This window comes from Salvelinus sp. IW2-2015, linkage group LG8 (assembly GCF_002910315.2).
Source record: "Salvelinus sp. IW2-2015 linkage group LG8, ASM291031v2, whole genome shotgun sequence".
NCBI lineage: Eukaryota > Metazoa > Chordata > Actinopteri > Salmoniformes > Salmonidae > Salvelinus > Salvelinus sp. IW2-2015.
Genome location: NC_036848.1, coordinates 51,673,428 through 51,685,147, shown reverse-complemented (window position 1 = coordinate 51,685,147; position 11,720 = coordinate 51,673,428). Strand labels below are relative to the sequence as shown.

The window sequence follows — 11,720 nt, the reverse complement described above, 5'->3', positions numbered from 1 at the left end:
AAAATACCAATTAGTGAAAAAAATGTATCTGCATTGGGCTGCATGTGTAAACGCAGCCATAGAGAAGCGTTTCCACTTTTCAGTGCTAAGAGGCTTTTAATGGCTATCAAAGCTAGACACATCTCTACAACAGAAGTTGGCGATTTGGCCCCTGTATTTCATAATTAAGGCATACATGGACTACAATACAATTCCATAACGAAGGGAACAAGTTAAACATATAGGTAGCAACATCTATTAAGGCAACGCTTTGGAGAAAACACAATAGTCACATCATGGCTTGATGTAACATTTATCCTGATTCAATCTAATGAGGCAAACACTAGTGTAAGAGGGAGGAATGGGTTTAAAACACAGCACTATATTAATATGATACATAGTTTAAGTTAAGTTTATAATTGTGTTCATTGTTTTCTGTATTCCATGGAGATGAGGTTGAAATTCTAAGCAAACAGATGACAGTAAAACGGTGACTTTGGGTTCAGAGAGATAATGAGAATATATGTCATATAATAATAATAGACATTTAGCAGATGCTMTTATACAAAGTGACTTACAATCATGCATGCATACATTAATATGGTAATATCATATCGGGCTGAATTCTGAGGATTGAGTAGACACATTTAACTATTTCAACATACATCTATTTAACACAATCCATGATACTATCAGTGTGATTTTAGCTWTTTGTTGTATGTGTTGCAATAAAGTAGGAAATAAATATTCCAAACTGGGAAAAGATTAGATAGAAACTAATTTCTTGTTCACAAAGTATTGTTCTGTTCAGTGCCATTTGACAGCCAAATACTTTTCAAACCTGTTTAACTGATACAGACAATAGACAAATCTATTATTGCAACTGGTTTTAAACTAAACTTTACAATGCAAACAATGAAGGTGAACCTCTCTAAAGTWACTCAGTGGACACATTTGACACTGTGACAGCCTTGTCTCTACGCAAGGGAATCCCCAAAATAGATTTTGTCCCATTTGTCCAATCAGGACACAATCTAGCATGTAGACAAGTGCATATGTTGTGAATTAAAACATGGAAAAACATTGTTATTTCTGTATGGGTCAAGGTTGCTTAATAAAACAATGTCCCACCAGACATAGTCAAAGATCTTGAAAACATTAAAAGGAAGTGAGTCTCTGGGGCAGTGCTGTAGTGTGCTCCCTCTGCTATCCTTGTTACTTAACTGTAAAGAACTTAGATTCAATATGAATAATAACAGGCTGCGGTGTGCAAAACATTAGGAATCTCTTTCAGATAAACATGGCTTTTTGTATATTGTGAATAAACTAGCTATGCTCTTCTAATACATTTCTTTATAAGAAATCCTACATCTCTCCTAGCAATATTACATACATAGTAGATATGCACAAAAGTTAGGATTGTGAGGTTATTCAAGCTTCAGTCCACCCGCACTTTCCTGTGTGTAATGGTTTCCGTGGGTGTCACCCCATTCGCATGGCCATTCAGTGAATCAACAGAGCCATTCTGGTGATACTCCTTCTTCTGTGAAACACGGTGTTTCTTGTAAGTCTAAAAACAGAGGCAAGAAGTCAACACATTAGGATGTGCTCAAAATCTGAAGAACACTACTGTAGACAASAATGCAAAATTTTATTTAACCCCGTCACCACCAGTGTAAAATACTTAACACCATAATGAATTGAAATAATGTCTAATTAATGAAAGAGTTTTACATTTGCTCACCTGAATGTAGAAGTTTGAGAAAAAGACAATAAGCGAGACTAAATAGAATATTTGGAAAAACAGCCAGCCTCTGGGGAAACCACATGGCCATATGACTGCACAGATGGTCTGGGACATGGTCAAAAAGAATTGAATCTATAGAGGAATGAGACAAAAATGTAATTAATTGTTTGTAAACTAAGTCAACATCAATACGCACATGCACACACAGTATGCATAAATAAATACCATTGATCCAATACCTTAAATGGATGGGGGAAATACTGCACTTTCAATCTATACCAATGGTTCATGTTTTTGTTTCATCTCATTGGGCCTTTGTCACATTCACTAAAACCCTGAGATTGGCTGAGATATACACTGGATGACACAGGAGGTTAGTGGCACCTTAATTGGGGAGAACAGGCTTGTGGGAATGACCGGAGCGGAATGGTATCAAATACATCAAACACAGGGTTTACAGGTGTTTGTTGCCATTCCATTTGCTCAGTTCCGGACATTATTATGAGCCGCCCTTCCCTCAGCAGCCTCCACTATGGTTGATAACTATGGATGTGAAATCCCATCTCTGAGGTTTGAATCAGGGACATGCAGGCTCACCAGCTGGCCTTGTGTGATATATCTCTTCCACCATAGATAGGGCCGTATGGCCGGGACAGCAGAGAGCCCATAGTAAGAGTACATCAGGATATGGATGAAGCTGTTGAGAGAGGCACCAAAGTAGGCTAAGGAAGAGAGGAGAGAGGGGGTGGATGAATCATKTAGAGTACAGTAGCAGGGTCAGAGACATCAGTGAAATACGAAATTACAATTCTTTCTGTTTTATAATAGTAAGAAATAGCTGCGTCAATGGCATAGAGTAGAAAGCAGCCGAGGTGTTCATTCTCAGAGTCCACTGTAAAACACAGAGCTGTAAGACATCGGTCAGTGTCCTGTTCTAGGACACAGTGTGCCACACTGTCAGTGTAAAGCAAGTAGGAGGAAAGTGTATGGTATATCACTGAAATAATACATGCTGTGCAGTCCTGAAATAGCAGTAGGTTCAATTCACACTTGATTMCTTTACCATTTAACAACGGATCAACTTCCCTTGAAAGTATCTCAGTCACAGAATCAATTCAAGACAAACATGTCATCTATAACACCTGTATAGCTACTTAAAAATATAACATACCATGTATATACAGTACACTCTTAGGGAAAAAAAAAAGGTGCTTCCTAGAACCTAAAAGGGTTATTTGGCTGTCCCCATAGGATAACCCTTTGAAGAGCCCTTATTGGTTCCAGGTAAAAACCCTTTTGGGTTCCATGAAAAACTTGTCCAGAGGGTTCTGTGGCTCAGTACCGGTACCACCTGTATATAGCCTCGTTATTGTTATGTCAGTTTCTTGTGTTACTTCTTGATTTGATTAGATTTTTTTTTTTTACTTTAGATTATTTAGTAAATAAAACTATATTAATTCAACTGCATTGTTGGTTAAGGGCTTGTAAGTAAGCATTTCACAGTAAGGTGAAATGCCTGTTCTATTCGGCGCAGCCCCCTCCTGTACTCCCTGTTCACCCATGACCGCGTGGCCATGCACGCCTCCAACTCAATCATGGCTGCGTGGTCCCATGGTGTTTATACTTGCGTACTATTGTTTGTCCCAAGGATGAAGCAGACTTGTGGAGGTCCTAACATTTATTTCTGAGGTCTTGGCTGATTTCTTTTGATTTTCCCATGATGTCAAGCAAAGAGGCACTGAGTTTGAAGGTAGGCCTTGAAATACATCCACAGGTACACCTCCAATTGACTCAAATGATGTCAATTAGCCTATCAGAAGCTTCTAAGGCCATGACATAATTTTCAGGAATTTTCCAAGCTGTTTAAAGGTACAGTCAACTTAGTGTATGTAAACTTCTGACCCACTGGAATTGTGATACAGTGATTTATAAGTGAAATAATCTGTCTGCAAACAATTGTTTGAAAAATTACTTGTGTCATGCACAAAGTAGATGTCTTAACCGACTTGCCAAAACTATAGTTTGTTAACAAGGAATTTGTGGAGTGGTTGAAAAACGAGTTAATTACTCCAACCTAAGTGTACTGCCGACTTCAACTGTATATACTGTATTCTATACAGTCTACTGCATCTTGCCTATACCGCACGGCCATCGCTCATCCATTTATTTATATGAACATATTCTTATTCATCCCTTTACATTTGTGTGCATAAGGTAGTCCTTGTGAATTTTTTTTAGATTACTTGTTAGATATTACTGCACTGTCGGAACTAGAAGCACAAGCATTTCGCTACACTCGCATTAACATCTGCTAACCATGTGTATGTGACCAATACAATTTGATTTGATTTGAAAACACTCAGTGTTGAGGATAGAAAGGGAATTTTGAGTTAGAACACTCACAGTGACCACAGGGCACCCAGTTCATGACGAACCACCAGATGTTGAGCATGCTAGCGTGGTGGTAGATGTGCAGAAACGTGATCTGATGGTTGTTCTTCCGTAGGATGAAGAAGAAGGTGTCCATAAACTCTATGACCTTGGAGAAGTAGTACCACCACAGCACATTTATGACCTGAGATGAGATAAAAAATATAAGAAGAAGAGTCAAGCTTTCAAGCAATACAATGTATTTTCTAGTAGTTCCCTTTCCTGCAAGGACATACTCAATGTTCCTCCTGAGAGGCATACATCGGCAGATTTGTATTTTACCTAATGAGGACTGGCCAGTGCAAATAATTTGACCAAAAAAGTGAAATGTTTTGAGAGACAAAGATGATTATCTACACATACAGGCCTATGAAATATCTATTAAGGACAAAGTSAAAAATAAGTTCAATCACTGGTGTAACAGCAGGGACACTTTTACATGTTTTAATCAGCGCAGAACTGCAATCCAAATCGCACATTTCAGTGAGAATAAGTTTCCTCTCAGTGTTCAATGTTCCCAAGGGACATTACAGAGAGTAACTACTGATGACACAACAGTACAGATTAAATAAACTGGCTGTCTGACCCTGTGGCTTATCTGTTAGGATTTGCAGGTACTGTCTGACATAAAATGTACCAATAGAATTGGAAGCCACCATGACAAAAATAGCTGGAGAGAACAAAGTACATATTGATCTGGAAATATCATAAAGGGAATGAGTGACAGAGTGAAGTCCAGCTGGTGTCTGGTGACGATGCATTTGTTACCCCATATACAGTCCATATTTTTAACTAACAGAGATTGTTCACTTATATAGAATCTTATATAAAAACAGAGGGGTGATATAGTGATATTGAGTAAGACCGTCTTACCTTGGTATCTGTTTCTCCCGCACTGCGTGTGTCTTGGCAGTAGAAGTTATAACCCCCTTGCCACACAGCAGACACCAGCTGGAGACAGAACACAAGGTGATGTAGAAACACATAGATTGTCATGTCTTTGACATCTTCAAACAACGTGAATCACCCAAATACTGCACTGCCCTTGTAATATCAAATGTAGTGTCACAAGATCCAAATTTAAAATCACTTGCAACATCAATTTGCTTTCTCCCACCCAAAAGCTGATTGTAAAACTGTTTACATTGGCATTTAGGATGCTAGCTTCACATACTTGCTGCAGGAATGGAAAGAGGAAGTAGTGGACAATATTATATCCCAGAGTCTGTCCTCTCCATTTAGTCTCCTTTACAAGAGATAATATCATTATCCTTTTTGTTGCCACTGCAACATTGGGTCCCTGTATTGTTTGTTATTGAGCAGGCCAGTGATGTCACCGTTTTTAAATAGAGCCCTTGTTCACACGTTTCATCTAATTTGGGATGGATGGAAATAGCTCTGCCTTTATCCACCACTGCTTTGAATAACTGACAAAAACAAGGAGTTAAATGTTAAACAAGGAGTTAAATAAAGACATACCAAGATTCAGGTTCAGCTTCAAGTGTTTTGTGCTCAATATAACCTCAAACTCAGAGCAGAACCCATGGTCAGAATTGCCCCCCTGGTTCTACTGAATAAAACATGATTCTGAGGAATATTAAGCTTCCCCACAAGATTTTAGTGCATTTGGCTCAAGACAGGACCCATTCRAGAACAGGATGGTAAAAAAGCAGTGCAAAGCAGGGATCTAATTACATTGATGACTTCGAGACATACAGTGGCATTATCCGATGATTGTGGCACCAGGAGAGTGACTGCCCTGCATGTGACCATGGGGATGAAAGCAGAACAAGGACAGGCCTGGGATTGGCAGATGTTGTGCTCCACTACTCAACTGGGTAATCCCGAAACATGCAGAGGACTCATTGAAAAACAACCCAAAAGTCTCTACACAGAGAGTGTCTAATCATTCAACAATACCACTGTCATGCCTTTTGTTGTTTTAAACGTGCTGCTGCTTTGACATTTTTACTGTGTTTTAACAGCACGATTATTAACAACAATATGCTGCAGGCTAGACTATGTCCCTTGAGTTATAATACACTATTACTAATACACTACTACTAAATCGTCTTTATTCGTATTATGTAACTCAAAACAAAGGACAAATGGGCTAAATGTCCATATAGATTAGGGTGGAACAGTGCTGATTCGTGATATTAGTAAAGACGCAGTTTCCTGCAGAAAAAACTGTTTTAATTAGCTTAAGATCCAGCGCATTCCAATCGATATTGACTATCTAAAATGCAGAGTGAGCTCAGGATCTGTTTCTAAACCCAAAGTCTTTATTGTGGCCAGCTTGCATCCACAGTAACTTAACGAACCTACAAACCCATCAGGCTTATGCCCTTGGTTATTTTGCTATTCAGTATGGCTATTTAAAACACATGTTAAATCAAGCCACACCAATAACATTTTTTTAAATGCAATTTCTATAAGTGCCGTAGACATGGGATAACAGCAAGCAACTGCTTTGTACTTTAATTGGAATCGTGTGACATTGATTTATGAGGGCTAAAAGTTCACCCTAAAGCAGGGGTAAAGTCAGAACGAGCGAGTTTAATGATTTACACAGCATGGGCACAGCCAATTTTTTTAGTGGTTATGCAATGCAGACCGAATTGAGCCCATTTGGCCAGGGTGGTGAGAACAGAAAAGACTTTAGACTTACAGGTGCATGGAGAACAGACTTTGTCCCTCGGATCAGTATAACTAGCTCATGACATATAGATAGTGTAATATATATAGTGTAATATGACATTATGTTGACATATTTACTACCACAACTGATTACACTACAGAAAGCATTGGCAGCTCACTCTCTCTCCCGTCTCATTACACTATACAATAATTAGGGATAATGCTACTAATCAACTACTAGCCTAGATATCCACTGAGGATACAGACAGTTCATCAGTATATACTGTCAACCGTTTCAGAACTAGACGTTGCAACTTCAAACATTCTAATAATAGTAGCAGGTTATCAGAAAACAATTAAGGGTTGTGTTGAGGTTGGGTGAGAGATTTGTTTGTGTTGACAACGATCCTGTCAGAGACCAGCTGTGCCCCACTCACTCCCCCACAGCATTGTGTCCCGGGGTGGCTTCAGTGTAAGACGCCATTTGTGTCTAATCTGAATCAAAGATCACAGTTTCCCTCATCCTCACAGAGTCCTTCAGCGACTTCTACCAGTCACCCGATCCTCTCACTTCCCCTCATCCGCCAGCAGTGTTGCACTGCGATGATACCAACACCACCTTCAGGTGCAGCCTGCCTACCTCATAGAACATATAGAAAGATAATAGAGTGAGGGCCAGATTGTAGAGCACCAGGAGGCCCTGGCAAGACACCGGCTGTCTGTGTCTCATGTACTTGGGCCCCAGCCATACGATCAGCAAGTACATGAGTGTTAGTGCAAAGGTTGGAGGGTAGTTGTCTAGCAGCAGCCATCCCTGTACCCGTTCATCTGAAATACATAGACAACAGCCTGGTATTACAACATACAGTAGAATGTTCCCTTTTTTTCGGAACCTTATTCCCATATTTACTGTATCCCCTGAACCAGTGCGATAGCACTGAGCGTAGAGAGGGGCACAGATGTAGGGTCTTAATTTGACCTATGTTGTTCACAGCAAAATAATCCTGCATTAACAGGATTTCAACATTTAGTATATAATGTTGCTTGATCGGTGGTTAGGCTATTAGCTGGCCATAATTAGGCTACATGAAAAGTGCACTAGTGTTTATATAACCGTGTGTTAGTGTGGGTTTTCAGTGAAATTATGTAAATCACAAAGCTCATCAGCAACAGAAAAGTGATCAAATTAAGATCCTACATCTGTAGCTACACTGCAGGCCGGGCATATTGCTTGGAGAGGGCAAGAGAACACAACACAGTTTGAGTGAGAATTGGCAGTGACTACCGAAGCATGTTTGTTTAACTCCTGGAAAGGTTATGCTAGAATCATGGAGGTGCAAAAAGACCTGGTGCATTCCACTGGAGGACCATGTATTAACTTATAAGGCAAACATTTTGTGAGGAGATATATGGTTATAAATCATTTTATGTCAATAGTCCATAACTAAGTATTTAGTCATATGATAATTATACTGTAATTTAATCTACAGTAATGCAACAGTAATAAAACTTACCTCTGGGACCCATCCATGAGTCTATGTACGTGTTTAGTTTATGATTAAAAGCCTCCATTTCTAACCTGAATAGACAGATGAGAGAGTACCTACAGTCACACATTGCAGCTTATCACCAGCGCCATAGTTACAGTATACACTCTGATAAGACTGAAATGTATGGTAAACTACTACCACTTAGGTCAGGGATCATCAACTAGATTCAGCCGGGGGACGACTTTTTCTTGAGCGGATGGTCAGGGGGTCGGAAACCATAATTGCAAATAATTTGTCAACTGCAAATTGACCGCAAGAAGCCCAAACGGATATAATATTTCCAAAATTAAAATCACTTGAAGCTGATTTGCTGGTGTTTCTACAGTCTTTTATGTCCAACAATAAAATAATAATAATTAAAAAAAAAAAAAATATATATATATATATATATATATAACTACAAGTCATCACTCACAATATCTTTTTATTTTTTTTGCTCAGAAACTTGGGGGGCTAAATAAAATCACCTGCGGGCCGCCAGTTGGGGAACCCTGATTTAGATATTTAAAAAATACCATATTCAAGCAGCACTGCTGGAATGTGACTGAGTAAATCAGCTTAACTGTGTTGACAAAATATGTATGTGTTAACGGCTGTCTAATTCCTCCTCCTCGGATGAGGAGAAGGAGTAAGGGTCGGACCAAAACGCAGCGTTGTATGCAGACATAATTGATATTTATTAAAGACAAGACGAACACGAAAAAACACTTGGAAAATTACAAAACAACAAAACGACGTAGACAGACCTGAACTTGAGAACTTACATAGACACGAAGAACGCACGAACAGGAAAGACTAGCCAAACGAACGAACAAACGAACAAATGAACGAAACAGTCCCGTGTGGTGCAACAGACAGACACAGGAACAATCACCCACAAACAAACAGTGAGAACAGCCTACCTTAATATGGTTCTCAATCAGAGGAAACYTCAAACACCTGCCTCTAATTGAGAACCATATCAGGCAACACATTTAACCCAACATAGAAACACAACATAGAATGCCCACCCCAACTCACGCCCTGACCAACTAAACACATACAAAAACAAGGAAAACAGGTCAGGAACGTGACAGTATGTCTGTTTAATTCCATAAAGCAGCTGAAGGGAAATCAAAGCTTGGTTCATTGTAGCAGAGGTACAATCATTGTCACGATGACGTCACAATAAAACCACTTTCGGACTTTAGAAACATTCAAAGATGCCTGTCTACTTACGGCTACAACGTTCATTCAGAAGGTTAAGGCTGGAGCTATAATCCTGACTATTGGCCCAATGCAATAGTTCATTCCAGTTAATTATTAATGTCAACAGAATTCTAATTCCAAATTTTCCTCATGGAAAAGCATTMWAGAGAATTWGAATTAGAATTTCAGTGTACTTCCTGAATTGAAATTGAATTGACCCCAACTCTGTTAAGAACGCTGATATGTTTTATCATTCAGATATTTCCTTTATAATGATTAAGTAGATGAAGTATCTGCTCAAGCAGTCCCAAACGCACAGAAATACAAACAAACATTTACATTATTCTTGGAAGATAATTTCTGGGTCAATAGAGGTCAATTACTTCTCTCTTTATTGTGAGTGATGACTTGTAGTTATAACTGACTTGTCTCAAAATATTGTCCTTTGATCAGATCTAACTAGGACATAAACATGTTAAAGTTTTRTAATACAAACAATGCAAAAAAAACTAAAAAGAGAGAGAGCATCATAGCCAAATAGCGCTACAATGTATTATATATAGCAGCCAAGTTAGATAGCCTACGGCTGTTGTGCTGGATCAGGATGCAGACTACGACACTAGGCTACTGTCTAAGTGTAGTCTTGTAAACAAATCCTATATTATAATTATGTCGTTAACGAAAAGTAAAATGTCTAAATCATTAGCCCAACTCTTATTGCACACATATCGCAAACAACAATCGCAATCGTTCGCATCACAGAGGTCACCGATTTAGGATAAATTGTTTTACATAGCCTACATACATGATCTAGCTAGCGAGACATGAAATAGTATGAAATCGCTGCTAAAAGTAGATTATCAAGTATATCAATTATGTATGCTAAATACTGTTACAGCATTTCCAGAACAAAAAAAACCACACTCTAGCTTATAAAACGTACCTCTGGAGGATGCGTAATCTTGCCTGCCCAGGTCCCTAAYCACAAATGTGCAGCCTTGTCGGTCAGTGGAAACAGCGGGAGAAACACATGAACTCAGTCTATATGGCAAATTGTCCTGAGCGTCATAAGTGACGAGATCTAGCTATTAGGCTATCATCTTCAGATGGTAGATAATTGGCTATCAGCCTCCCTAATGGCCTACCTCATTGGCAGTGATCATCACCCAGAAGGTGATTTGACCGTCTGCTGATGTTGGCGTCCCACTTAAACTAGGTTTCCATTCAATTGGCGACAAATTTTCATGTGAATATTTTAAAACCGGCATAAAGAAAATATGGGCATTTTCCTACCAATTGTTTTTCCACCAAACCGACTTGTTGCAAATAAAAATCAGTGCGTGATGACATAGTGCACACAACATGTACCGTTTCTCTTAAATTCAATGTGTTTATAGCATTTTCAACTCTACSGATTGTTTTGTGACAAAAACTGTTGCATTAAATAGCAAATGTGCCTACTCTGGTCTTGTCATGTGCGCTCTAGCCAACAGTTTGTAGATGCTGTGCGGGTAGCTACATGATGAGATTATTATGGAGCGGTCAAGCATTGAACATAATTTATTGGAAATGAGCATCAAACTCATCACCGTGCAGTGTCTTCACCCTGTAAAGTTTAGCATTATTTAATCTGTAGCCTAATAAACTGCATGGTTTGCTGAGTAGTGAAAATCTTGGTTGTAGAGGCAAGTTTTAAATGCACAACTGCGCATTTACGTATGCCAAAGAGCTATTCTCTTTTAGCCAATGTGCTTAATAATATTTGTGCACTCTTTTACATTTTGCATGGGCTACAGACACCCGGGATGTACATTGTAGTCGAGACAATGTTACTCGTGAGGTTTTATTCGTAGCCTATAGTATAGTAGGTGACATGCTGGATTTAGAAAAAGTGACAAGAAAACGTGCCCAATGGCCTATGCCCCAATGCTGCGTTTAAGGGAATTTCCGACTTGCTAACTGGTTGAACGCGGCACGTGTTTAACTACAACCTATGCCATGTTCAGTTGCCAAACGTTCTCGAACGTTGCAGATAGTYATGCCATGACTAGAGCCGATGTGATTCCTTATATATGCCAGACAGGCATGTTTGAGCTATATTTTAACCTATTTCTATCTGAACGTTCCAAAACCTTCAACCCTGCTGAACGCGTCCCAGATAGCAAGTCGGTAAGCAAGCGATGTCA

General features: G+C 39.1%; 1 protein-coding gene across 1 annotated transcript; it reads right to left on the bottom strand.

Annotated features, from left to right (window-relative positions):
• Nucleotides 1-735: 735 nt before the first annotated feature.
• Nucleotides 736-10,923, bottom strand: elovl5 (ELOVL fatty acid elongase 5). Its single transcript, XM_023993660.2, has 8 exons — nt 10,478-10,923; nt 8,311-8,375; nt 7,437-7,624; nt 5,030-5,107; nt 4,130-4,301; nt 2,324-2,448; nt 1,724-1,858; nt 736-1,549 (listed from the first exon to the last, which is right to left on the bottom strand). The coding sequence occupies exons 2-8, from the start codon at nt 8,366-8,368 to the stop codon at nt 1,418-1,420; spliced, it is 888 nt and encodes a 295-aa protein (XP_023849428.1). The 5' UTR covers nt 8,369-8,375; nt 10,478-10,923; the 3' UTR covers nt 736-1,417.
• Between the last annotated feature and the right edge of the window lie 797 nt (nt 10,924-11,720).